General features: G+C 55.5%; 1 protein-coding gene across 1 annotated transcript; it reads right to left on the minus strand.

The window, feature by feature from the left end:
- Window positions 1–27993, minus strand: LOC119959031 (mitogen-activated protein kinase kinase kinase kinase 3). Its single transcript, XM_038787574.1, has 14 exons — window positions 27913–27993; window positions 24555–24645; window positions 23180–23244; window positions 21126–21181; window positions 18937–18984; window positions 16968–17010; window positions 16427–16499; window positions 13743–13874; window positions 10113–10175; window positions 9165–9246; window positions 5058–5168; window positions 3143–3221; window positions 1695–1750; window positions 1–113 (listed from the first exon to the last, which is right to left on the minus strand). Exons 1-14 carry the CDS (start codon window positions 27959–27961, stop codon window positions 57–59), a joined length of 1005 nt encoding a protein of 334 aa, XP_038643502.1. The 5' UTR covers window positions 27962–27993; the 3' UTR covers window positions 1–56.

A 27993-nucleotide genomic window follows, 5' to 3' on the forward strand; every position in this document is an offset into this window, starting at 1 on the left:
TCTCTCTCTCTCTCTCTCTCGCCCCAGAGGAAAAGGGAGTCTATGGTTTTCATTCCTTACAGGCCGTCATCGTCAGATACACGAAGCTTCCATTCCCCATCCAGATCAGAATCCTGCAGAACAGAAACGAGGGTTAATCCTCAGACAAGACGGCAGCTGTGAACTTAAACAAAGATCACTAGAGGGTCAGTACTGAGGGAGTGCCGCACTGTCAGAGGGTCAGTACTGAGGGAATGCCGCACTGTCAGAGGGTCAGTACTGAGGGAGTGCCGCACTGTCAGAGGGTCAGTACTGAGGGAGTGCCGCACTGTCAGAGGGTCAGTACTGAGGGAGTGCCGCACTGTCAGAGGGTCAGTACTGAGGGAGTGCTGCCCTGTCAGAGGGTCAGTACTGAGGGAGTGCCGCACTGTCAGAGGGTCAGTACTGAGGGAGTGCCGCACTGTCAGAGGGTCAGTACTGAGGGAGTGCCGCACTGGCAGAGGGTCAGTACTGAGGGAGTGCCGCACTGTCAGAGGGTCAGTACTGAGGGAGTGCCGTGCTGTCAGAGGGTCAGTACTGAGGGAGTGCCGCACTGTCAGAGGGTCAGTACTGAGGGAGTGCCGCACTGTCAGAGGGTCAGTACTGAGGGAGTGCCGCACTGTCAGAGAGTCAGTACTGAGGGAGCGCTGCACTGTCAGAGGGTCAGTACTGAGGGAGTGCCGCACTGTCAGAGGGTCAGTACTGAGGGAGTGCCGCACTGTCACAGGGTCAGTACTGAGGGAGTGCCGCACTGTCAGAGGGTCAGTACTGAGGGAGTGCCGCACTGTCAGAGGGTCAGTACTGAGGGAGTGCCGCTCTGTCAGAGGGTCAGTACTGAGGGAGTGCCGCACTGTCAGAGGGTCAGTACTGAGGGAGTGCCGCACTGTCAGAGGGTCAGTACTGAGGGAGTGCCGCACTGTCAGAGGGTCAGTACTGAGGGAGTGCCGCACTGTCAGAGGGTCAGTACTGAGGGAGTGCCGCACTGTCAGAGGGTCAGTGCTGAGGGAGTGCCGCACTGTCAGAGGGTCAGTACTGAGGGAGTGCCGCACTGTCAGAGGGTCAGTACTGAGGGAGTGCCGCACTGTCAGAGGGTCAGTACTGAGGGAGTGCCGCACTGTCAGAGGGTCAGTACTGAGGGAGTGCCGCACTGTCAGAGGGTCAGTACAGAGGGAGTGGGGAGGAGCCAGAGAGATTTTCTTTTTTTCAATTTCGAGTACACTATTAATATTTTCCAATCAAGGGGGAATTTACAATGGCCAATCCACCTACCCTGCACATCTTTGGGTTGTGGGGGTGAAACCCACGCAGACACGGGGGAATGTGAAAACTCCACACGGACAGTGACACAGAGTCGGGATCGAACCTGCGACCTCAGCGCCGTGAGGCAGCAGGGCTAACCCACTGTGCCACCGTGCTGCCTTGGAGCCGGAGAGATGGGGAGGAGGAGCCGGAGAGATGGGGGGAGAGGAGGGGGAGAGATGGAGGGAGAGGAGGGGGAGAGATGGGGGGGAGAGGAGGGGGAGAGATGGGGGAGAGGAGGGGGAGAGGAGCCGGAGAGATGGGGGGAGAGGAGGGGGAGAGATGGGGGGAGAGGAGGGGGAGAGATGGGGGGGAGAGAGGGGGAGAGATGGGGGAGAGGAGCCGGAGAGATGGGGGAGATGCTGGGAATGACTCACCGTGTTCTCTGGCTCTGTCTCTTTCTTCATGGGGGGGCCGAACTGTACCTGGCGAACTGGGATAGAAATTACAAATTTGTATTGAATCATCACAACAACCCTCCCTATCTCTGTAACCTCCTCCAGCCCCGACAACCCTCCCTATCTCTGTAACCTCCTCCAGCCCCTACACCCTCCCTATCTCTGTAACCTCCTCCAGCCCCGACAACCCTCCCTGTCTCTGTAACCTCCTCCAGCCCCTACACCGCTCCCTATCTCTGTAACCTCCTCCAGCCCCCACACCCCCTCCCTATCTCTAACCTCCTCCAGCCCCTACAACCCTCCCTATCTCTGTAACCTCCTCCAGCCCCTACAACCCTCCCTATCTCTGTAACCTCCAACCCTCCCTATCTCTGTAACCTCCTCCAGCTCCTACACCCCTCCCTATCTCTGTAACCTCCTCCAACCCCGACACCCTCCCTATCTCTGTAACCTCCTCCAGCCCCTACACCCCTCCCTATCTCTGTAACCCCCTCCAGCCCCTACACCCCTCCCTATCTCTGTAACCTCCTCCAGCCCCTACACCCCTCCCTATCTCTGTAACCTCCTCCAGCCCCTACACCCCTCCCTATCTCTGTAACCTCCTCCAGCCCCCACACCCCCTCCCTATCTCTGTAACCTCCTCCAGCCCCTACAACCCTCCCTATCTCTGTAACCTCCTCCAGCCCCTACAACCCTCCCTATCTCTGTAACCTCCTCCAGCCCCCACACCCCCTCCCTATCTCTGTAACCTCCTCCAGCCCCTACAACCCTCCCTATCTCTGTAACCTCCTCCAGCCTCTACACCCCACCCTATCTCTGTAACCTCCTCCAGCCCCTACAACCCTCCCTATCTCTGTAACCTCCTCCAGTCCCTACAACCCTCCCTATCTCTGTAACCTCCTCCAGCCCCTACAACACTCCCTATCTCTGTAACCCCCTCCAGCCCCTACAACCCTCCCTATCTCTGTAACCTCCTCCAGCCCCTACACCCCTCCCTATCTCTGTAACCTCCTCCAGCCCCTACAACCCTCCGAGATCTCTGCGTTCCCTCCAATTCCGGCCTCTTGACCATCCCCCTCCATTCCCATCGCTCCACCATTGGCGGCCGTTCCTTCAGCTGCCTGGGGGGGGGATGGGTGGAATCCCCTCCCTAAACCCCTCCGCCTCTCTCCCTGTGAACGAGGTTTTGATCACCTGATTCTGTCTGATTGACGCCCCCTCGAGTGGGGGGGGGGGGGGGGGTGGGGGGGGGGGGGGGGGTTCCCTGTTCAGGGTGACCAGCAGGAATGATGGTGTGCACCCTGCCCTCGGCCTGTCATGTCCGCCTGCCCCACCCCGGTTTCGCCCGCTCCGCCCCTCCCCACCGCTTTGACAGCCTGGTGTTGAAGACACTCGGTCGGGCCGTTTGTTCCCTCACAGAGACTTACACTGTACCTCCGAGCGAGTCCGCTCCGCTCTCATGTGAGGCCCCAGAGAGTGGATTTTATCCGGGAAAGTATCGGAGGGCTGCAAGACAAGGAGACAATTAGACACCAGCTTTCCGATTCAAACACCCCTCACGTTCGGCTCGAGATGGTTCTGTCCATCGCTGCCGTCACCTGACCCACCATATTGCGTACAGGACGGACTGCGATGGGCTGAATGGCCTCTGGCACCCTCTGTCTAGGGGCTGTGTGCCTGGCCACCGAGAGTGGGAGCTACTCCCTCAGTACTGACCCTCTGACAGTGCGGCACTCCCTCAGTACTGACCCTCTGACAGTGTGGCACTCCCTCAGTACTGACCCTCTGACAGTGCGGCACTCCCTCAGTACTGGCCCTCTGACAGTGCGGCTCCCTCAGTACTGACCCTGTGACAGTGCGGCACTCCCTCAGTACTGACCCTCTGACAGTGCGGCACTCCCTCAGTACTGATCATCTGACAGTGCGGCACTCCCTCAGTACTGACCCTCTGACAGTGCGGCACTCCCTCAGTACTGACCCTCTGACAGTGCAGCAGTCCCTCAGTACTGACCCTCTGACAGTGCGGCACTCCCTCAGTACTGACCCTCTGACAGTGCGGCGCTCCCTCAGTACTGACCCTCTGACAGTGTGGCACTCCCTCAGTACTGACCCTCTGACAGTGCGGGGCTCCCTCAGTACTGACCCTCTGACAGTGCGGCACTCCCTCAGTACTGACCCTCTGACAGTGTGGCACTCCCTCAGTACTGACCCTCTGACAGTGCGGGGCTCCCTCAGTACTGACCCTCTGACAGTGCGGCACTCCCTCAGTACTGACCCTCTGACAGTGCGGCACTCCCTCAGTACTGACCCTCTGACAGTGCGGCACTCCCTCAGTACTGACCCTCTGACAGTGCGGCACTCCCTCAGTACTGACCCTCTGACAGTGCGGCACTCCCTCAGTACTGACCCTCTGACAGTGCGGCACTCCCTCAGTACTGACCCTCTGACAGTGCGGCTCTCCCTCAGTACTGACCCTGTGACAGTGCGGCACTCCCTCAGTACTGACCCTCTGACAGTGCGGCACTCCCTCAGTACTGACCCTCTGACAGTGCAGCACTCCCTCAGTACTGACCCTCTGACAGTGCGGCGCTCCCTCAGTACTGACCCTCTGACAGTGCAGCGCTCCCTCAGTACTGAGCCTCTGACAGTGCGGCACTCCCTCAGTACTGACCCTCTGACAGTGCGGCACTCCCTCAGTACTGACCCTCTGACAGTGCGGCACTCCCTCAGTACTGACCCTCTGACAGTGCGGCACTCCCTCAGTACTGACCCTCTGACAGTGCGGCTCCCTCAGTACTGACCCTCTGACAGTGCGGCACTCCCTCAGTACTGACCCTCTGACAGTGCGGCTCCCTCAGTACTGACCCTCTGACAGTGCGGCACTCCCTCAGTACTGACCCTCTGACAGTGCGACACTCCCTCAGTACTGACCCTCTGACAGTGCGGCACTCCCTCAGTACTGACCCTCTGACAGTGCAGCACTCCTTCAGTACTGACCCTCTGACAGTGCGGCACTCCCTCAGTACTGACCCTCTGACAGTGCAGCACGCCCTCAGTACTGACCCTCTGACAGTGCGGCACTCCCTCAGTACTGACCCTCTGACAGTGCGGCTCCCTCAGTACTGACCCTCTGACAGTGCGGCACTCCCTCAGTACTAGGTCTAACTGGCAGGATGAATGGCCGAATGTCTGGAGTGTGACTCCGAGGTGAGGGAGTGGGTCCGGTCCCCCGACATTGCAATAATACTGGCGCCGGACTGAATTACACACATTGTGGCCGCTTGCTTGCCGAGGGCCTTGCTTTGCCCTGCCTCTCGCACCCCTCTCCCTCAGCCCCAGTACCTCCAGGTCGCTGTCTTCAGCCAGCGAGCAGCTGCTGGGCTCTGGATTGTTGACCTTGTCCAGAAGCTCGATTCCTTGGCTCCGGCTGAGCGGCTGGTTGGCGAACGGATGCTGTGGAGAGAGGAGATGGCCGTCAACACAGGGGTTGGCTTTCCAGTGCCGGAACACCCAGGTGGGCTCGAGCGGCAGCCGCCAGCCCGGAGCCGGCTGTGACTCGCTGCGCTGTTTCGGGATAGTCCACCGTGGTCGAGCGAATGGCGGAGTTGGGGGGGGGGGGGCGGTCGAAGAACACCGATTGCCCCCCACCTCCCCAGTCACCGCACACACTCTCCCCACCTTCTGGAGAAGCGGTGAAGAATCCAAGGATCGAATCCTCCGCCGCTGCCCGAGACCGTTCAGCCCATCCTCTCTCTGTGCTAGCCCTTTCCGAAAATCTATCCAATCAGCCCCCACTCCCCCCCCCCCCCCCCCCCCCCCCCCCCCCACGGCTCTGCAGATTCCTCCTTCCCGAATATTTCCCCAATCCCGCACTTTTTGCAAAATTGAATCTGAAAAACGAAAATGGCTTATTGTCACGAGTAGGCTTCGAATGAAGTGACTGTGAAAAGCCCCTAGTCGCCACATTCCGGCGCCTGTTCGGGGGAGGCCGGTACGGGAATTGAACCCACGCTGCGGGTCTGCTTTCAAAGCCGGCGATTTAGCCCACTGTGCTAAACCAGCCCCTGTTTCCGCCGCCCTTTCAGGCAGAACCTTCCGGATCACAACAACGCGCTGTGTCAAAAAAACACCTTCTCCTCATCTCCCCCCCTCTGGTTCTGTCACCGATTCTCTTCAATCTGTGTGTCCCCCGCTCTGGTTACCCACCCTCCCGCCAACTGGCAACCACTTTCTCCTCGTCGCCTCTATCCCAAACACCTTCCTGATTCGGAACGCCGCCTGGATTCAATCTCCCCCCTTAACCCTCTCCGCTCCGAGGAAGGACAGTCCCAGCTTCTCCCCGTCTCTCTCCACGTTCACCGAATGATCATGTCCACATGTAACCTCCGTGTTTCAGTGATCCAGCCACGCGTGGGAGACGGTGACGTTGTGGTACATCCGGAGTCCCGGGTTAATACCCCGAACGACCCGGGACAATTTAAATCCGAAGAAGAAATGGGGAATGGATGAAATGAAAATCGCTTATTGTCACGAGTAGGCTTCAAATGAAAAGCCCCTAGTCGCCACATTCCGGCGCCTGTTGGGGGAGGCCGGTACGGGAATTGAACCCGCGCTGCTGGCCTGCCTCGGTCTGATTTCAAAGCCAGCGATTTAGCCCAGTGAGCTAAACCAGCCCCTAAATATCAACGCTCAGCCTCGGTATTGATGCCCATGGAACTCGCCGATTGTTGTAAAAACCCATCTGATTCACCAATGTCCCCGCTATCACCAGAGAATTCACAGTGACGGCGGAGGCCATTCGGCCCATCGAGTCCGCACCGGCCCCTGGAAAGGGTAACCTTTCAGGGAAAGGGGAAAATCAGCCGTCCTTGCCCCAACCTGGCCTGCATGTGACCCCAACACACCAGCGTGGCCAACTCTTAGCCATTCCTCTGAAATGGCCGAGCCCACTCGTTATTTATTCTGTTCTCCGGACGGGTTGGGAGTGTTTTATTTAGGTTGCAGGGTGGGGACGGGACGTTAACCGTTTTGAGGGATATTGTTTGAGGTCGTGTAGTGTTCAATTCTGGTCGCTGCACTACCAGAAGGATGTGGAGGCTTTAGAGAAGGTGCAGAAGAGATTTACCAGGATGTTGCCTGGTACGGAGGGCATTAGCTATGAGGAGAGGTTGAATAAACTCGGTTTGTTCTCACTGGAACGTCGGAGGTTGAGGGGCGACCTGATAGAGGTCGACAAAATTATGAGGGGCATGGACAGAGTGGATAGTCAGAGACTTTTCCCCCAGGGTAGAGGGGTCAATTACTAGGGGGCAGTAGGTTTAAGGTGCGAGGGGCAAGATTTAGAGGAGATGTACGAGGCAAGTTTTTTACACAGAGGGTAGTGGGTGCCTGGAACTCGCTGCCGGAGGAGGTGGTGGAAGCAGGGACGATAGTGACATTTAAGGGGCATCTTGACAAATACATGAATAGGATGGGAATAGAGGGATACGGACCCAGGAAGTGCAGAGGATTTTAGTTTAGACGGGCAGCATGGTTGGCACAGGCTTGGAGGGCCGAAGGGCCTGTTCCTGTGCTGTACTTTTCTTTGCTCTTTGTCGAGTTTTCTAACTTTGGGAATATATGACTCCCGGTAGAATCTTGCTCTTGTTGGGGGAGTTAAATCGGTTGTATTTTAGTAACTGGGAGAGGCAGGGACTCCCACGCTGGCAATAAGCCTTTAGCTAGTGGAGGGGAGGGAGTGCGGCCTGTCGGACCTGTTTTTCATGGTTCAACGAGCCAAGCATTTTTGTTGGGGGTTGGGTTGGTTCGGAGGGAGTATCGTTCTTTGGTGCGTGACCAACATGTGCATTTGGGTGGGGTCCGCTTCTTTGTGGACCAGTTGGACGGGTTTTGGCATCGTGGTTTTTGTCGAACATCTGCTGTGGGTAATAAGGGTTTGAATATTAAAATGGAAAATCTTCAATAAAAATCTTCCTTAAAAATGCATGGCAGATGCAGTATAATGTGGATAAGTCTGAGGTTATCCACTTTGTCGCAAAAACAGGAAGGCAGGTTATTATCTGAATGGCTATCGATTGAGAGAGGGGGTGTGCGAGGGGGCCTGGGTGTCCTTGTGCACCAGTCGCTGACGGTAAGCATGCAGGGGCAGCAGGCGGTAAAGAAGGCTAATGGTATGTTGGCCTTCATTGCGAGAGGTTTCGAGTATAGAAGCAGGGATGTGTTGCTGCAATTGTACAGGGCCTTGGTGAGGCCACGCCTGGAGTATTGTGTGCAGCTTTGATCTCCTTCTCTGAGGAAGGATGTTCTTGCTCTCGAGGGAGTGCAGCGAAGGTTTACCAGACTGATTCCAGGGATGGCGGGACTGTCATACGAGGAGAGATTGACCAGGTTGGGGTTAGAACATAGAACATAGAATTTACAGTGCAGAAGGGGGCCATTCGGCCCATCGAGTCTGCACCGGCTCCTGGAAAGAGCACCCTACCCAAGGTTAACACCTGCACCCTATCCCCATATCCCAGTAACCCCACCCAACACTAAGGGCAATTTTGGACACTAAGGGCAATTTATCATGGCCAATTCACCTAACCTGCACATCTTTGGACTGTGGGAGGAAACCGGAGCACCCGGAGGAAACCCACGCACACACAGGGAGGACGTGCAGACTCCGCACAGACAGTGACCCAAGCCGGAATTGAACCTGGGACCCTGGAGCTGTGAAGCGATTGTGCTATCCACAATGCTACCGTGCTGCCCACAAATAAATTGTATTTGTTGGAGGTCAGAAGTGACATACGATAGTGACGCTTGAGGGGCACCTTGACAAATACATGAATAGGATGGGAATAGAGGGATACGGACCCAGGAAGTGGAGAAGATTTTAGTTTAGACGGGCAGCATGGTCGGCACGGGCTTGGAGGGCCGAAGGGCCTGTTCCTGCGCTGGACTTTTCTTTGTTCTTTGAATGAGGGAGGATCTCAGAGAGACGTATAAATTCGAACAGGACTGGACAGGGTAGATGCAGGAAGGATGTTCCCGATGGTGGGGGAGACCAGAACCAGAGGGCACAGCCTGAGGATTCAGGGTAAACCATTTCGGACACAGATAAGGAGACATTTCTTCACCCAGAGAGTGGGCGGCCTGTGGAATTCATTACCACAGCAAGTAGTTGAGGCCAAACTGTTTTCAAGAAGCAGTTAGATATGGCACTTGGGAAGAATGGGATCCAAGGCTATGGGGAGACAGCAGGATTAGGCTATTGAGTTGGATGATCAGCCACGATCGTGATGAACGGCGGAGCGGGCTCCAAGGGCGGAATGGGCCTCCTCCTGCTCCGAGTTTCCATATTCGCCCACATTCCGTGGAAGAATAAGTTGTGTTCAGTCAAACTCCTTGTTGATCAGACGAGTGTCGGTGCGATCTATAATACCTCTTCCTATTCCGAGCAGATACCTGGAGCAGTTTGTCGGCTGTGGGTCGCTTCTTGGGGTTTTTCCGCAGGCTCATCTTAATGAAGCTGTGGCACTCCGCTGACCTGGGGAAAGACACGAGCAGGTGAGAGACTGTGTGGGGTGGGGGGGAGCATCATTCAGCCCCATTCCCCAACCGGGGAGGACGATACGACAGCAGGGTGAGGGTTAACGATGCTACGAGTGTGAGCGGGGGCCAGCGAATCACGGGCGCATGTTTTGGGGTTGTGAAAGATTCTGGGCGGGTGTGTTCGCGGTCTGAGCCAGGATGGTGGAGGAGGGGGTGGACCCGGACCCTGTGGTGCCGATATTTGGGGTCTCGGAGAAGCCGGAGCTCACGGAGAGGAGGAAGGCCGATGTCGTGGCCTTGGTGAATTTTGCTGGACGGCATCGCCACCGGGGGTAGCAGCTCGGTTGGATGACCTGAACAACGTCCTGCGATTAGAGAAGATAAAGTCTGAGTTAAGGGGCTCCGCAGGGGAGGGGGGGGGGGTTTGTTGGGAAGTATGTTCCCCGGGGTGTTGATTGGCTGTCACCTGTTTTGATACATGTTTGTAATAAAATACATTTTAAAAAGAGGGTTAACGATATTGAGACTGTTGGATTGTTGCAAACGACAATCTGATTCCAGTAAAGGAGTTAGTTCACGGGGCTGACTCAACGATTACCAGGGGAGGGGGAGGGGGGTTGAATCTTAACTGCTCCCTGAAGTCCATCTCGCGATGGCCCCTTGGTTGTATAGCAAGTGCCCCCCCCCCAGACCGCCGTCACCGTCTCAAGGGGCAACGAGGAAGAGAACCGACCTTGCCAGGAAATACCCCAATACAAATCTAATCTCTGTTTAGTTGGGGAGGGGCGAGGGACCACGCTGCGATGTCACTCGCTGCCCCACCCCCCACAGTGTGCAGGAGCCGTGGTGAGGGACACTTACCATTTCACCTTATCCCGGAGTTTGGGGGGTTGGAAGTTACTCTTCGACATTAACATCAAAGCCCTGGAAGAGGAGGAGAGTGATAAACAGCACGTGAAGCAACGCCGTCGAAATTCATCCCTTCACACATCCCGCGAACTCATTCAGAAAAGGACTCGTTCATTTTGGTGACCACGTGGGGTTGAATTGGATTGGGTCGGGTTGAAGAGAGTGGGACTGGGGGGAAGGGTTGAGTTGGACTGAATTGGGTTGGGTAGCATTAGATTGGAGTGAATTGAGTTGCGTATGGTAGCATTGGAGTGAATTGAGTCGTGTAGGGTAGGGCTGGAGTCAATTGGGTTGGGTAGCATTGGATTGGAGTGAATTGAGTTGCGTACGGTAGCATTGGAGTGAATTGAGTTGTGCAGGGTAGGGTTGGAGTCAATTGGGTTGGGTAGCCTTGGATTGGAGTGAATTTGTTGGGCAGGGGAAGATTGTAGTGAATTAGGCACGGTGGCGCAGTGGGTTAGCACTGCTGCCTCACGACACCGAGGACCCAGGTTCGATCCAGGCCCCGATCACTGTCCGTGTGGAGTTTGCACATTCTCCCCGTGTCTGCGTGGGTTTCACTCCCACAACCCAAAGATGGATAGGTCGATTGGCCACGCTAAATTACCCCTTAATTGGGAAAAAAAAGAATTGGGTACTCTAAATTTAGAAAAAGGACGCAGTGAATTGAGTGGTGTAGGGTAGCGTTGGAGTTACTTGAGTGAATTGGGTTGAGTAGGGGTTGAGTAAGTTGGGTTGGGTAGGGTTGAGTGAGGTGGGTTGGGTAGGGTTTGAGTGAGTTGGGTTGGGTAGGGTTGGAGTGAATTGAGTTGGGTAGGGTTGGAGTGAATTGGGTTGGGTAGGGTTTGAGTAAGTTGGGTTGGGTAGGGTTGGAGTGAATTGGGTTGGGTAGGATTGGAGTGAATTGAGTTGGGTAGGGTTGGAGTGAATTGGGTTGAGTAGGGTTTGAGTGAGTTGGGTTGGGTAGGGTTGGAGTGAATTGGGTTGGGTAGGGTTGGAGTGAGTTGGGTTGGGTAGGGTTGGAGTGAATTGGGTTGGGTAGGGTTGGAGTGAGGTGGGTTGGGTAGGGTTTGAGTGAGGTGGGTTGGGTAGGGTTGGAGTGAGGTGGGTTGGGTAGGGTTGGAGTGAATTGGGTTGGGTAGGGTTTGAGTGAGGTGGGTTGGGTAGGGTTTGAGTGAATTGGGTTGGGTAGGGTTGGAGTGAGTTGGGTTGGGTAGGGTTTGAGTGAATTGGGTTGGGTAGGGTTGGAGTGAGTTGGGTTGGGTAGGGTTTGAGTGAATTGGGTTGGGTAGGGTTGGAGTGCGTTGGGTTGGGTAGGGTTTGAGTGAATTGGGTTGGGTAGGGTTTGAGTGAGGTGGGTTGGGTAGGGTTTGAGTGAGTTGGGTTGGGTAGGGTTTGAGTGAGATGGGTTGGGTAGGGTTTGAGTGAGGTGGGTTGGGTAGGGTTGGAGTGAGGTGGGTTGGGTAGGGTTTGAGTGAGGTGGGTTGGGTAGGGTTTGAGTGAGGTGGGTTGGGTAGGGTTTGAGTGAGGTGGGTTGGGTAGGGTTTGAGTGAGGTGGGTTGGGTAGGGTTTGAGTGAGGTGGGTTGGGTAGGGTTTGAGTGAGGTGGGTTGGGTAGGGTTTGAGTGAGGTGGGTTGGGTAGGGTTTGAGTGGGTTGGGTAGGGTTGGAGTTAGTGGGGTTGGGTAGGGTTGGAGTGAGTTGGGTTGGAGTTAGTGGGGTTGGGTAGGGTTTGAGTGAGGTGGGTTGGGTAGGGTTGGAGTTAGTGGGGTTGGGTAGGGTTGGAGTGAGTTGGGTTGGATAGGGTTGGAGTGAGGTGGGTAGGGTTGGAGTGAGTGGGGTTGGGTAGGGTTTGAGTGAGGTGGGTTGGGTAGGGTTTGAGTGAGTTGGGTAGGGTTTGAGTGAGGTGGGTTGGGTAGGGTTGGAGTGAGGTGGGTTGGGTAGGGTTTGAGTGAGGTGGGTTGGGTAGGGTTGGAGTGAGTGGGGTTGGGTAGGGTTTGAGTGAGTTGGGTTGGGTAGGGTTTGTGTGAGTGGGGTTGGGTAGGGTTGGAGTGAATTGGGTTGGGTAGGGTTGGAGTGAGTTGGGTTGGGTAGGGTTTGAGTGAGGTGGGTTGGGTAGGGTTGGAGTGAGGTGGGTAGGGTTGGAGTGAGTGGGGTTGGGTAGGGTTTGAGTGAGGTGGGTTGGGTAGGGTTTGAGTGAGTTGGGTAGGGTTTGAGTGAGGTGGGTTGGGTAGGGTTGGAGTGGGTTGGGTAGGGTTTGAGTGAGGTGGGTTAGAGTGAGTGGTGTTGGGTAGGGTTTGAGTGAGTTGGGTTGGGTAGGGTTTGAGTGAGTGGGGTTGGGTAGGGTTGGAGTGAGTTGGGTTGGGTAGGGTTGGAGTGAGTTGGGTTGGGTAGGGTTTGAGTGAGGTGGGCTGGGTAGGGTTGGAGTGAGGTGGGTTGGGTAGGGTTGGAGTGAGGTGGGTTGGGTAGGGTTTGAGTGAGGTGGGTTGGGTAGGGTTTGAGTGAGGTGGGTTGGGTAGGGTTGGAGTGAGTGGGGTTGGGTAGGGTTGGAGTGAGTTGGGTTGGGTAGGGTTGGAGTGAGTGGGGTTGGGTAGGGTTGGAGTGAGTGGGGTTGGGTAGGGTTGGAGTGAGTTGGGTTGGGTAGGGTTGGAGTGAGTTGGGTTGGGTAGGGTTCGAGTGAGGTGGGTTGTGTAGGGTTTGAGTGAGGTGGGTTGGGTAGGGTTTGAGTGAGGTGGGTTGGGTAGGGTTGGGAGTGAGGTGGGTTGGGTAGGGTTGGAGTGAGTTGGGTTGGGTAGGGTTGGAGTGAGTTGGGTTGGGTAGGGTTCGAGTGAGGTGGGTTGGGTAGGGTTTGAGTGAGGTGGGTTGGGTAGGGTTTGAGTGAGGTGGGTTGGGTAGGGTTTGAGTGAGGTGGGTTGGGTAGGGTTTGAGTGAGGTGGGTTGGGTAGGGTTGGAGTGAGTAGGGTTTGAGTGAGGTGGGTTGGGTAGGGTTGGAGTGAGGTGTGTTAGGTAGGGTTTGAGTGAGGTGGGTTGGGTAGGGTTTGAGTGAGGTGGGTTGGGTAGGGTTGGAGTGAGGTGGGTTGGGTAGGGTTTGAGTGAGGTGGGTTGGGTAGGGTTTGAGTGAGGTGGGTTGGGTAGGGTTTGAGTGAGGTGGGTTGGGTAGGGTTTGAGTGAGGTGGGTTGGGTAGGGTTTGAGTGAGGTGGGTTGGGTAGGGTTTGAGTGAGTTGGGTTGGGTAGGGTTTGAGTGAGGTGGGTTGGGTAGGGTTTGAGTGAGTTGGGTTGGGTAGGGTTTGAGTGAGGTGGGTTGGGTAGGGTTGGAGTGAGGTGGGTTGGGTAGGGTTTGAGTGAGGTGGGTTGGGTAGGGTTGGAGTGAGGTGGGTTGGGTAGGGTTTGAGTGAGGTGGGTTGGGTAGGGTGGACAATGCCAACATGATGAACAAGGAGCCAGAAGGTAGGTGCCACGATGTTGTAAAGAGCGAGACAGAGGTGAGGTGCCAAGAGCGTGACTCCGAGCTTAGGATTCTGTGGAACTGTCGATGGTGTGGCCTCATTGTCACCTGTCCCTCACGTCTCGGGATCTTCCTCACCTCATTGGGTGTAGGTCGAACATAGGGGGCTGTAGCTCTGCCAGCTCAATGGCAGTAATGCCAACTGCCCAGATGTCACACTGCTGATTATAACCTCCCTTCTTCTCAACAGCAGCCACCTCTGGAGCCATCCTGTGTAACAAAACAGAGAGATCACCGCACGACAGGGGCTTGAGCTCAACATTTCAAATCCGCGGGGGGGGGGGGGGGGTAAGAGATTAGGTGTAGGGTAACCCATTGCAGAGCCTCAGCCATAATGGTCACGACCCTCTGCCAGTGCGGCACTCCCTCAGTACTGACCCTCTGACAGTGCGGCACTCCCTCAGTACTGACCCTCTGACAGTGCGGCACTCCCACAGTACTGACCCTCTGACAGTGCGGCGCTCCCTCAGTACTGACCCTCTGACAGTGCGGCACTCCCTCAGTACTGACCCTCTGACAGTGCGGCACTCCCTCAGTACTGACCCTCTGACAGTGCGGCACTCCCTCAGTACTGACCCTCTGACAGTGCGGCGCTCCCTCAGTACTGATCTCTGACAGTGCGGCACTCCCTCAGTACTGACCCTCTGACAGTGCGGCACTCCCTCAGTACTGACCCTCTGACAGTGCAGCACTCCCTCAGTACTGACCCTCTGACAGTGCGGCACTCCCTCAGTACTGACCCTCTGACAGTGCGGCGCTCCCTCAGTACTGACCCTCTGACAGTGCGGCACTCCCTCAGTACTGACCCTCTGACAGTGCAGCACTCCCTCAGTACTGACCCTCTGACAGTGCGGCACTCCCTCAGTACTGACCCTCTGACAGTGCAGCACTCCCTCAGTACTGACCCTCTGACAGTGCGGCACTCCCTCAGTACTGACCCTCTGACAGTGCGGCACTCCCTCAGTACTGACCCTCTGACAGTGCGGCACTCCCTCAGTACTGACCCTCTGACAGTGCGGCACTCCCTCAGTACTGACCCTCTGACAGTGCGGCACTCCCTCAGTACTGACCCTCTGACAGTGCGGCACTCCCTCAGTACTGACCCTCTGACAGTGCGGCACTCCCTCAGTACTGACCCTCTGACAGTGCAGCACTCCCTCAGTACTGACCCTCTGACAGTGCGGCACTCCCTCAGTACTGACCCTCTGACAGTGCGGCACTCCCTCAGTACTGACCCTCTGACAGTGCGGCACTCCCTCAGTACTGACCCTCTGAAAGTACGGCACTCCCTCAGTACTGACCCTCTGACAGTGCGGCACTCCCTCAGTACTGACTCTCTGACAGTGGGGCACTCCCTCAGTACTGACCCTCTGACAGTGCGGCACTCCCTCAGTACTGACCCTCTGACAGTGCGGCACTCCCTCAGTACTGACCCTCTGACAGTGCGGCACTCCCTCAGTACTGACCCTCTGACAGTGCGGCACTCCCTCAGCACTGACCCTCTGACAGTGCGGCACTCCCTCAGTACTGACTCTCTGACAGTGCGGCACTCCCTCAGTACTGACCCTCTGACAGTGCGGCACTCCCTCAGTACTGACCCTCTGACAGTGCGGGGCTCCCTCAGTACTGACCCTCTGACAGTGCGGCACTCCGTCAGTACTGACCCTCTGACAGTGCGGCGCTCCCTCAGTATTGACCCTCTGACAGTGCGGGGCTCCCTCAGTACTGACCCTCTGACAGTGCGGCGCTCCCTCAGTACTGACCCTCTGACAGTGCGGCACTCCCTCAGTACTGACCCTCTGACAGTGCAGCACTCCCTCAGCACTGACCCTCTGACAGTGCGGCACTCCCTCAGTACTGACCCTCTGACAGTGCAGCACTCCCTCAGTACTGACCCTCTGACAGTGCGGCACTCCCTCAGTACTGACCCTCTGACAGTGCAGCACTCCCTCAGTACTGACCCTCTGACAGTGCAGCACTCCCTCAGTACTGACCCTCTGACAGTGCAGCACTCCCTCAGTACTGACCCTCTGACAGTGCGGCACTCCCTCAGTACTGACCCTCTGATAGTGCAGCACTCCCTCAGTACTGACCCTCTGACAGTGCGGCACTCCCTCAGTACTGACCCTCTGACAGTGCGGCTCCCTCAGTACTGACCCTCTGACAGTGCGGCAATCCCTCAGTACTGACCCTCTGACAGTGCGGCACCCCCTCAGTACTGACCCTCTGACAGTGCAGCACTCCCTCAGTACTGACCCTCTGACAGTGCGGCACTCCCTCAGTACTGACCCTCTGACAGTGCGGCACTCCCTCAGTACTGACCCTCTGACAGTGCGGCACTCCCTCAGTACTGACCCTCTGACAGTGCGGCACTCCCTCAGTACTGACCCTCTGACAGTGCGGCACTCCCTCAGTACTGACCCTCTGACAGTGCAGCACTCCCTCAGTACTGACCCTCTGACAGTGCGGCACCCCCTCAGTACTGACCCTCTGACAGTGCAGCACTCCCTCAGTACTGACCCTCTGACAGTGCGGCACTCCCTCAGTACTGACCCTCTGACAGTGCGGCACTCCCTCAGTACTGACCCTCTGACAGTGCGGCACTCCCTCAGTACTGACCCTCTGACAGTGCGGCACTCCCTCAGTACTGACCCTCTGACAGTGCGGCACTCCCTCAGTACTGACCCTCTGACAGTGCAGCACTCCCTCAGTACTAAGAGGACAGCTAAGTGGTGAATATTGTGGTGGCGATGATTATTTACCAGTATGGTGTACCGATGAATGACTTCCTCTTTCCCACCGAGGCAGTTAGTTCTGCCGACACTCCGAAATCAGCTGGGAATGAAGACAGACACACAGAGTCACGATTGTTCAGCCGCTGTTCTCTGTACCCCCCCCCCCCCACTGCGCAAACGTGGCATTGAACCAATGCAAAACCCTTCGCCCCGCCTCCCATTCACCCCCCCCACCCCACCCCGCCCCTGCAGCACATTGACCGTGACCGGTGACGACGCCATTTTAAAATTCCCACCGTGGCTTTCAAATCCCTCTGCGCCCAATCCCGATCACCTTGACCAAAACGCACTCCGCCCCCCCCCCCCCCCCCCCCCCAACCGGCCTCATTCAAGGGCTTGTGGCCGAGAATCACAAAATGGCCAACTAGGATCAGAACATGGTGGAGCTTCCGTCTCCTCCTCTTGCCCCAGAGCTATTGCAATCTCCACCCCCCCCCCCCCCCACCCCGGACATAATCGGAGCAGCGGGGAGCGATCCGCGACGCAGCACAACAACCACCAGCCTCACCGAGTTTGACTTCCCCACGGTCTGTCAACAGGATGTTCGCACCCTGCGGAGAGAGGGATCAGAACTCAATGTTAAACACCACCATTTGTCGGTCACCATCCCCGTCCTCATCGCCCGTTTCCTGCACCCCTTCCTGTCTCACAGTTCCGGGCTCCTCCTGCAGTACGTGGGAAACCATCTGTACCTCGCCAAAGGCACTAATCTGGGCATTATTATTATTATATCCATGCACGTCAGGATTATGGGCGTCGCTGGTTAGGCCCAGCATTTATTGCCCATCCCTGGTTGCCCCCTTCAGAAGGTGGTGGTGAGTTGCCTTCTTGAACCGCTGCAGTCCTTCAGGAATACGTACACCCTCTGTGCTGTTAGGGAGGGAGTTCCGGGGTGTTGCCCCAGCGACAGTGATGGAACGGCCGATATATTTCCCAGTCAGGGTGGGGAGTGACTCGGAGGGGAACCTCCAGGTGGTGGGGTTCCCAGGGATCTGCTGCCCTTGTCCTTCTAGATGGTGGAGGCTGTGGGTTTGGAAGGTGCTGCCTGAGGAGCCTTGGTGAGTTGCTGCAGTGCATCTTGTAGACGGTACACACGGCTGCCACTGTGCGTCGGTGGTGGAGGGAGTGAATGTTTGTGGAAGGGGAGCAATCAAGCGGGGCTGCTTTGTCCTGGATGGTGTCGAGCTTCTCGAGTGTTGTTGAGAGCCGCACTCATCCAGGCAAGTGGAGAGCATTCCCTCACACTCCTGACTTGTGCCTTGTAGACGGTGGGCAGCTCGTTCTCTGTCAGATCCTGGACAATGAATGCAGTTTGGGTTATTCAAATTTGCTGGCATCAGAAGTCAAATCCTGTCCACGTCCAAAATGGCCCAAATATCCAGTTACCAGAAGATGTCTCACTCAAACCCTGAGTAGATTAAGGGGGGAGATTGAATCCAGGCGGCGTTCCGAATCAGGAAGGGGTTTGGATAGAGGCGACGAGGAGAAAGTGTTTCCCAGTTGGCGGGAGGGTGGGTAACCAGAGAGGGGGGGGGGGGGGGGGGAGGACACAGATTGAAGAGACTCGATGACAGAACCTGAGCAGGGGACGGAGATGAGGAGAATGTGTGTTTTTTGACACAGCGAGTTGCTGTGATCCGGAAGGTTCTGCCTGAAAGGGCGGCGGAAGCAGATTCAACAGGAACGTCCAAAAGGGGGGGATTGGGGAAATATTCGGGAAAGGAGGAAACTGCGGAGCTGTGGGAGAAAGAGCGGGGTGACTGATTGGATAGATCTTCCATAGAGCGAGAACAGAGAGGATGGGCTGAATGGCCTCCTCCTGGCGTCCATGGTTCCAGGTACGAATCAGGAGCAGAAATCCTGGGCGGGATTCTGCGCTCCTGAGGCTAAGGGTTGACGCCGTCGGAAAGGCCGTCGCGTATATCGACGGCGTCAACACGGCCTCAGGATTAGCAATTCCGGCCCTTACAGGGGGCCAGCACGGCACTGGGGGCGACCCACGCCGCTCCAGCTGCTGATCCCGGCGTCAACCAGGCCCCGCGGGGTCTGCGCGTGCGCAGTGGCTCCCTTCTCCGCGCCTGCCCCGACACGACATGGCGCAGGGTTACAGGGGCCGGCGTGCAGGCCCCCCCAGCCAGAGACAAAGGCCCCCCCCCACCCCGGTGTCGATCGGCCCCTCCCTCCCCACAGGCCGCCCCCGGTTACCCTCCGACGCTGAGGTCCCGCCGGGGGGACTCGGGGGGGTTTTTTTGCGACGGCCGCACGGCCCATCCCGGGTGGAGATTTGGCGGGGGGGGGGGGGGGGGGAGACACTCGACCGCGCCGGCCATGCAGGCGCCGATGGCGTAGCGGAGAATCGCGTCCCGGCGGCGTGGCGCTATTCGCTGCCGGTCGTAGGGATTCTCCGGCCCGGCCCCGGGCTGAGAGACTCCTGCCCCACAGCTCTACCCCACGACTGTTAGAGTCTCCGGAGTTACCTTGATATCTCGATGCATTTTCCCACTACCGTGAAGATACTGAAGTCCCTTCAAAACACAGATTTAAATAATTCATCAAATAGAACGACATCATAAACATTTAAACAGTAAACATCCCCCTACGTTATCCCATCAAACACTCCCAGGACAGGTACAGCACGGGGTTACAGACAGAGTAAAGCTCCCTCTACACTGTCCCCATCAAACACTCCCAGGACAGGTACAGCACGGGGTTACATACAGAGTAAAGCTCCCTCTACACTGTCCCCATCAAACACTCCCAGGACAGGTACAGCACGGGGTTAGATACAGAGTAAAGCTCCCTCTACACTGTCCCCATCAAACACTCCCAGGACAGGGACAGCACGGGGTTAGATACAGAGTAAAGCTCCCTCTACACTGTCCCCATCAAACACTCCCAGGACAGATACAGCACGGGATTAGATACAGAGTAAAGCTCCCTCTACACTGTCCCCATCAAACACTCCCAGGACAGGTACAGCACGGGGTTAGATACAGAGTAAATCTCCCTCTACACTGTCCCCATCAAACACTCCCAGGACAGGTACAGCATGGGGTTAGATACAGAGTAAAGCTCCCTCTACACTGTCCCCATCAAACACTCCCAGGACAGGTACAGCACGGGGTTAGATACAGAGTAAAGCTCCCTCTACACTGTCCCCATCAAACACTCCCAGGACAGGTACAGCACGGGGTTAGATACAGAGTAAAGCTCCCTCTACACTGTCCCCATCAAACACTCCCAGGACAGGTACAGCACGGGGTTAGATACAGAGTAAAGCTCCCTCTACACTGTCCCAATCAAACACTCCCAGGACAGGTATAGCACGGGGTTAGATACAGAGTAAATCTCCCTCTACACTGTCGCCATCAAAAACTCCCAGGACAGGGACAGCACGGGGTTAGATACAGAGTAAAGCTCCCTCCACACTGTCCCGATTAAACACTCCCAGGACAGGTACAGCACGGGGTTAGATACAGAGTAAAGCTCCCTCTACACTGTCCCCATCAAACACTCCCAGGACAGGTACAGCACGGGGTTAGATACAGAGTAAAGCTCCCTCTACACTGTCCCCATCAAACACTCCCAGGACAGGTACAGCACGGGGTTAGATACAGAGTAAAGCTCCCTCTACACTGTCCCCATCAAACACTCCCAGGACAGGTACAGCACGGGGTTAGATACAGAGTAAAGCTCCCTCTACACTGTCCCCATCAAACACTCCCAGGACAGGTACAGCACGGGGTTAGATACAGAGTAAAGCTCCCTCTACACTGTCCCAATCAAACACTCCCAGGACAGGTATAGCACGGGGTTAGATACAGAGTAAATCTCCCTCTACACTGTCGCCATCAAAAACTCCCAGGACAGGGACAGCACGGGGTTAGATACAGAGTAAAGCTCCCTCCACACTGTCCCGATTAAACACTCCCAGGACAGGTACAGCACGGGGTTAGATACAGAGTAAAGCTCCCTCTACACTGTCCCCATCAAACACTCCCAGGACAGGTACAGCACGGGTTAGATACAGAGTAAAGCTCCCTCTACACTGTCCCCATCAAACACTCCCAGGACAGGTACAGCACGGGGTTAGATACAGAGTAAATCTCCCTCTACACTGTCCCCATCAAACACTCCCAGGACAGGTACAGCATGGGGTTAGATACAGAGTAAAGCTCCCTCTACACTGTCCCCATCAAACACTCCCAGGACAGTTACAGCACGGGGTTAGATACAAAGTAAAGCTCCCTCTACACTGTCCCCATCAAACACTCCCAGGACAGGTACAGCACGGGGTTAGATACAGAGTAAAGCTCCCTCTACACTGTCCCCATCAAACACTCCCAGGGCAGGTACAGCACGGGGTTAGATACAGAGTAAAGCTCCCTCTACACCGTCCCCATCAAACACTCCCAGGACAGGTACAGCACGGGGTTAGATACAGAGTAAAGCTCCCTCCACACTGTCCCCATCAAACACTCCCAGGGCAGGTACAGCACGGGGTTAGATACAGAGTAAAGCTCCCTCTACACTGTCCCCATCAAACACTCCCAGGACAGGGACAGCACGGGGTTAGATACAGAGTAAAGCTCCCTCTACACTCTCCCTGACAGACAGTAACTGCCCTGATCGGACACTGATGGCTCCTCGGTCACTGGTCACTTACCTGGAGCGTTTCCCTGCAGACGTAGGCGATTTGTTTCTCAGACAGGGGGCCTGTGGCTGTGAAGAAGAGGATAGAATGTGAGAAAGCAGTCAGCAGGGACTCGGGCAACATAGAAGGTTCTGTCGAATGAAATCTCTCTGTCAATGTGGGCACAATAGGAAAGACCCTGTCTCCACACACTCGCTGCAGGGACCACATTCACTGACCCCTCACGCAGACAATCGACCCTCACTCCAATTCGCACATCATCCACTCTGGCCTGCACACCCAAGATTCCAAATAAATCAGAACCCGTCCCAGAGGAGGCTGGATGGGAAGCCATTCACTCCCAGTCTGGCAATATCTCCAGTTCAAAATTCTCAACCTCGTGTTCAAATCCCTCCTCGCCTCCTCCCTATCTCTGTAACCTCCTCCAGCCCCTACAACCCTCCCTATCTCTGTAACCTCCTCCAGTCCCTACACCCCTCCCTATCTCTGTAACCTCCTCCAGCCCCCACAACCCTCCCTATCCCTGTAACTTCCTCCAGCCCCTACACCCCTCCCTATCTCTGTAACCTCCTGCAGCCTCTACAACCCTCCCTATCTCTGTAACCTCCTCCAGCCCCTACAACCCTCCCTATCTCTGTAACCTCCTCCAGCCCCTACAACCCTCCCTATCTCTGTAACCTCCTCCAGCCCCTACACCCCTCCCTATCTCTGTAACCTCCTCCAGCCCCTACACCCCTCCCTATCTCTGTAACCTCCTCCAGTCCCTACAACCCTCCCTATCTCTGTAACCTCCTCCAGCCCCTACACCCCTCCCTATCTCTGTAACCTCCTCCAGCCCCTACACCCCTCCCTATCTCTGTAACCCCCTCCAGCCCTCCCTATCTCTGTAACCTCCTCCAGTCCCTACAACCCTCCCTATCTCTGTAACCTCCTCCAGCCTCTACAACCCCTCCCTATCTCTGTAACCTCCTCCAGCCCCTACACCCCTCCCTATCTCTGTAACCTCCTCCAGCCCGTACACCCCTCCCTATCTCTGTAACCTCCTCCAGCCCCTACACCCCTCCCTATCTCTGTAACCCCCTCCAGCCCTCCCTATCCCTGTAACCTCCTCCAGCCCCTACAACCCTCCCTATCTCTGTAACCTCCTCCAGTCCCTACAACCCTCCCTATCTCTGTAACCTCCTCCAGTCCCTACAACCCTCCCTATCTCTGTAACCCCCTCCAGCCCTCCCTATCTCTGTAACCTCCTCCAGTCCCTACAACCCTCCCTATCTCTGTAACCTCCTCCAGCCTCTACACCCCTCCCTATCTCTGTAACCTCCTCCAGCCCCTACACCCCTCCCTATCTCTGTAACCTCCTCCAGCCCGTACACCCCTCCCTATCTCTGTAACCTCCTCCAGCCCCTACACCCCTCCCTATCTCTGTAACCCCCTCCAGCCCTCCCTATCTCTGTAACCTCCTCCAGCCCCTACAACCCTCCCTATCTCTGTAACCTCCTCCAGTCCCTACAACCCTCCCTATCTCTGTAACCTCCTCCAGTCCCTACAACCCTCCCTATCTCTGTAACCTCCTCCAGCCCCTACACCCCTCCCTATCTCTGTAACCTCCTCCAGCCCCGACAACCCTCCCTATCTCTGTAACCTCCTCCAACCCCTACACCCCCTCCCTATCTCTGTAACCTCCTCCAGCCCCGACAACCCTCCCTATCTCTGTAACCTCCTCCAGCCCCTACACCCCTCCCTATCTCTGTAACCTCCTCCAGCCCCTACACCCTTCCCTATCTCTGTAACCTCCTCCAGCCCCTACACCCTTCCCTATCTCTGTAACCTCCTCCAGTCCCTACACCCTTCCCTATCTCTGTAACCGCCTCCAGCCCCTACAACCCTCCCTATCTCTGTAACCTCCTCCAGCCCCGACAGCCCTCCCTATCTCTGTAACCTCCTCCAGTCCCTACACCCTTCCCTATCTCTGCGCTCCTCCAATTCCGGCCTCAATGTGCCCCCCTCAGTTGGGGTCTGATCCGACATCATACTACAGCATAGATTTCCCAATCGGACCGACTCACTCTGGTAGATGTCTTGTAAGGATCCTCCTCCGCAGAATTCCATGCAAATCCACATTCGGTTATTTCTGCAGAAGACAGAACAATTGATCAGCATTAACACATAGCCTGCTCCATCTGCTGCTGCACTGTCAGAGGGTCAGTACTGAGGGAGTGCCGCACTGTCAGAGGGTCAGTACTGAGGGAGTGCCGCACTGTCAGAGGGTCAGTACTGAGGGAGTGCCGCACTGTCAGAGGGTCAGTACTGAGGGAGTGCCGCACTGTCAGAGGGTCAGTACTGAGGGAGTGCCGCACTGTCAGAGGGTCAGTACTGAGGGAGTGCCGCACTGTCAGAGGGTCAGTACTGAGGGAGTGCCGCACTGTCAGAGGGTCAGTACTGAGGGAGTGCCGCACTGTCAGAGGGTCAGTACGGAGGGAGTGCCGCACTGTCAGAGGGTCAGTACTGAGGGAGTGCCGCACTGTCAGAGGGTCAGCACTGAGGGAGTGCCGCACTGTCAGAGGGTCAGTACTGAGGGAGTGCCGCACTGTCAGAGGGTCAGTACTGAGGGAGTGCCGCACTGTCAGAGGGTCAGTACTGAGGGAGTGCCGCACTATCAGAGGGTCAGTACTGAGGGAGCTGCACTGTCAGAGGGTCAGTACTGAGGGAGTGCCGCACTGTCAGAGGGTCAGTACTGAGGGAGTGCCGCACTGTCAGAGGGTCAGTACGGAGGGAGTGCCGCACTGTCAGAGGGTCAGTACTGAGGGAGTGCCGCACTGTCAGAGGGTCAGTACTGAGGGAGTGCCGCACTGTCAGAGGGTCAGTACTGAGGGAGTGCCGCACTGTCCGAGGGTCAGTACTGAGGGAGTGCTGCACTGTCAGAGGGTCAGTACTGAGGGAGTACCGCACTGTCAGAGGGTCAGTACTGAGGGAGTGCCGCACTGTCAGAGGGTCAGTACTGAGGGAGCGCTGCACTGTCAGAGGGTCAGTACTGAGGGAGTGCTGCACTGTCAGAGGGTCAGTACTGAGGGAGTGCCGTACTGTCAGAGGGTCAGTACTGAGGGAGTGCTGCACTGTCAGAGGGTCAGTACTGAGGGAGTGCTGCACTGTCAGAGGGTCAGTACTGAGGGAGTGCCGCACTGTCAGAGGGTCAGTACTGAGGGAGTGCTGCACTGTCAGAGGGTCAGTACTGAGGGAGTGCCGCACTGTCAGAGGGTCAGTACTGAGGGAGTGCCGCACTGTCAGAGGGTCAGTATTGAGGGAGTGCTGCACTGTCAGAGGGTCAGTACTGAGGGAGATTCGAGTCGGCTATTGTGCCTCCAGCGTTGGGAGAGGCTGTGCCGGTGATTACCTGACGGTCCTGCGTCCTGGGCCTGTGGAGGACAACGTGGTCTCACTCACCTATAATAACTGGCGTGAAAGGCAACAATATTCTGATGTTGACAACCCTTCATCATGGTTATCTCCAACTGTAGGGAAGAGATATCATCACCTGTGGAGAGAACAGAGTAAACTGAGATTCATCGTTCAGTCATTATCCTGCTGGGTGAGCCTCCATCTTGAACCTGCTCCATGCTCGTGTGGTGTAGGTACACCCACTGTGCTGTTAGGGAGGGAGTTCCAGGATGTTGTCCCCAGCGACAGTGAAGGAACGGCCGATATATTTCCCAGTCGGGGTGGGGAGTGACTCGGAGGGGAACCTCCAGGTGGTGGGGTTCCCAGGTATCTGCTGCCCTCGTCCTTCTAGATGGTGGAAGCTGTGGGTTTGGAAGGTGCTGCCTGAGGAGCCTTGGTGAGTTCCTGCAGTGCATCTTGAGGACGGTACACACGGCTGCCTAAGCTTTTAGGAGTGAGGGGTGCAATTAATCAATCGTAAAGAACTTGGGCTAGTGCAGTTTTGTTTTGATTAAGGGAATTCCCTGGGACGAGGGCAGCACGGTGGCCTAGTGGTTAGCCCTGCTGCCTCACGGCGCTGAGGTCCCGGGTTCGATCCCGGCTCTGGGTCACTGTCCGTGTGGAGTTTGCACATTCTCCCCGTGTCTGCGTGGGTTTCGCCCCCACAACCCAAAAATGTGCAGGGTAGGTGGATTGGTCACGCTAAATTGCCCCCTAAAAATTGGAAAAAAATAATTGGGTAATCTAAATTTATAAAAAAAAAAAGGAATTCCCTGGGACGTTAATTAGATTTCGGCCTGGCGAGTTGATGCAATTTGCCGGCTTTTTGAGAAAGCATTTTCAGTTCAGTTCTGATCTGGCTGAAGCTCCCTGCGCAGTGAAACAATTCTGCTCTCGCTCTAAGTTAGTTAAAGGGGATGAACAGTATTCAAAGCGGTGCAGACTTGTCTGAGGAGAGTGGGGGGGGGGGGGAGCTGAAACAAAGCCAGAGGAAACAGCTGGAAACAGGGGTTGTGACAGGAGTCAGATCTGTTTTGTGAAGCAGTGTCACGAGATCTCTTTCTCAAAGAATAAGTCGGTATAGCAAGTATTCCTGAGGGCTAACAGTATTTAAAAGTGGATTGAGAGCTGAGATGGTCCTGTTGTTTGATTGGAAGTAAAGATAGCAGTTGAGGGTTATTGTGTCTCTGTGTTGATTAGCATTGTTGAAGGGATAATGATCAGCTATTTTCTGGCACAATGTTAAATGTATTTTAACCCTCTGTTTGTACAAAGTTTGTTTCAATAAACCATGTCCCTATTTTGTGTGAAGTCACTCCTGACAATCTGACAAAATCAAAATAAAATATTGGAGTTTCGGTCCCGGGTACAGGACACTCTTGGGATCTGGTCGGGGATCGTAATACCAGTCTCCAACAAATGGAGGCACGGAAGGGGAGAGATGGGGAGCAGAGGAGGTTTACCAGACTGATTCCTGGGCTGGTAGGACTGACGTACGAGGAGGGATTGTGTCGGTGAGGATCGTACTTGCTGGAGTTCAGAAGAATGAGGGGGGGGATCTCGTAGAAACCTGTAAAATTCGAACAGGACTGGACAGGGTAGATGAAGGAAGGAGTTTCCCGGTGATGGATGTGTCCAGAACCAGGGGTCAGAGTCTGAGGATGTGGGGTCGACCATTTCAGACACAGATGAGAGATTTCTTCACCCAGAGAGTGGGCGGCCCGTGGAATTCGTCACCCCAGGAAGCAGTTGAGGCCAAAACGCGATGTTTTCAAGAAGCAGTTCGATATGCCCTGTGGTGGGGGCAGCAGGGTGGCACAGTGGGTTAGCCCTGCTGCCTCACGGCGCTGAGGTCCCAGGTTCGAATCCCGGCTCTGGCTCACTGTCCGTGTGGAGCTTGCACATTCTCCCCATGTCTGCGTGGGTCTCACCCCCACAACCCAAAGATGTGCAGGGCAGGTGGATTGGCCACGCTAAATTGCCCATTCATTGGGAAAAAATAATTGGGTACTCTAAATTTATTTTAAAAAAATATGCCCTGTGGTGATCTGCATCGCTGTAAATACACAAGGGGTTAATGTAAACACACCATAATTAAGTAAACACTAGAGACATCATGACATGCAGACATACAGCCAATGAACACATAGAATAGGACACGACCAATGGGCACTCAAGACACCCAGAGGTGACACTACCACAAGGGGGCATTACACAACCCATGTATAAGGACAGGGCACACATGCTCTGTCTCTTTCCACAGGCAACACTTAGAGAGTAGGACAGGGGCAGATCAGAAGCATCACACCCACCGCGTGGCTTAGAGCAGACTGGTTAGTTAGACTGAGTTACTATAGCAAGATTCGCAGGAAAGTCAGACCCCTAGAGAACTGTGCTCATGGTTCAATAAATCACATCGAACTTACTTCAAAGTCTGGAGTATCTTTTGGTCAAAGCTGCATCGAGTTGCAGTTATCCCAGAGCTAGGAATAACAGGAAGACAGAGTACTGGGCTAATGGGAAGATTCTTGGTAGTGTGGACGAGCAGAGATATCTCGGTGTCCATGTCCATAGATCCCTGTAAGTTGCCACCCAGGTTGAGAGGGTTGTTAAGAAGGCGTACGGTGTGTTAGCTTTTATTGGTAGAGGAATTGAGTTTCGGAGCCCTGAGGCCATGTTGCAGTTGTACAAAACTCTGGTGTGGCCGCATTTGGAGTATTGTGTGCAGTTCTGGTCGCCGCACTTTGGAAGGATGTGGAAGCATTGGAAAGGGTACAGAGGAGATTTACCAGGATGTTGCCTGGTATGGAGGGAAGATCTTATAAGGAAAGGTTGAGGGACTTGAGGCTGTTTTCGTTAGAGAGAAGAAGGTTAAGAGGTGACTTAATTGAGGCATACAAAATGATCAGAGGGTTAGATAGGGTGGACAGTGAGAGCCTTTTTCCTCGGATGGTGATGTCCAGCACGAGGGGACATAGGTTTAAATTGAGGGGAGATAGATATAGGATAGATGTCAGAGGTAGGTTCTTTACTCAGAGAGTAGTAAGGGCGTGGAATGCCCTGCCTGCAACAGTAGTGGACTCGCCAACACTAAGGGCATTTAAATGGTCATTGGATAGGCATATGGACGATAAGGGAATAGTGTAGATGGGCTTTAGAGGGGTTTCACAGGTTGGCGCAACATCGAGGGGCGAAGGGCCTGTACTGCGCTGTACTGTTCTATGTTCTAACACAACATTCCCCTTGGGTCGAAAGGTCTGTCCAGAGCTGGTACACAAGCTTCCAAGCTGGTGGAATAATCCATTGGCTAACCACGATCCTGCAAGCATTGCTTCACCGATGGTTTTATCGATTGGGGACTTACCGGGGTCCAGTTTGATAACCTTCACAGCCGATAGCTCGCTGGTCTCCATGTTGCGAGCCTGGGGGCACAGACGGCACAATT

Source organism: Scyliorhinus canicula, chromosome 31 (assembly GCF_902713615.1).
Source record: "Scyliorhinus canicula chromosome 31, sScyCan1.1, whole genome shotgun sequence".
Classification (NCBI taxonomy): Eukaryota; Metazoa; Chordata; class Chondrichthyes; order Carcharhiniformes; family Scyliorhinidae; genus Scyliorhinus; species Scyliorhinus canicula.

Bases quoted from the DNA above. Each gene is read 5' to 3' on its own strand.
- LOC119959031 (XM_038787574.1), bottom strand. From the start codon at position 27,961: ATGGAGACCAGCGAGCTATCGGCTGTGAAGGTTATCAAACTGGACCCC. The intron at 17,011-18,936 runs GTAACTCCGGAG...CTCTCTCCGCAG, and splicing joins AAATGCATCGAGATATCAAG to GGTGCGAACATCCTGTTGAC. The intron at 10,176-13,742 runs GTGAGGAAGATC...CTCCTCTTCCAG, and splicing joins TTCGACCTACACCCAATGAG to GGCTTTGATGTTAATGTCGA.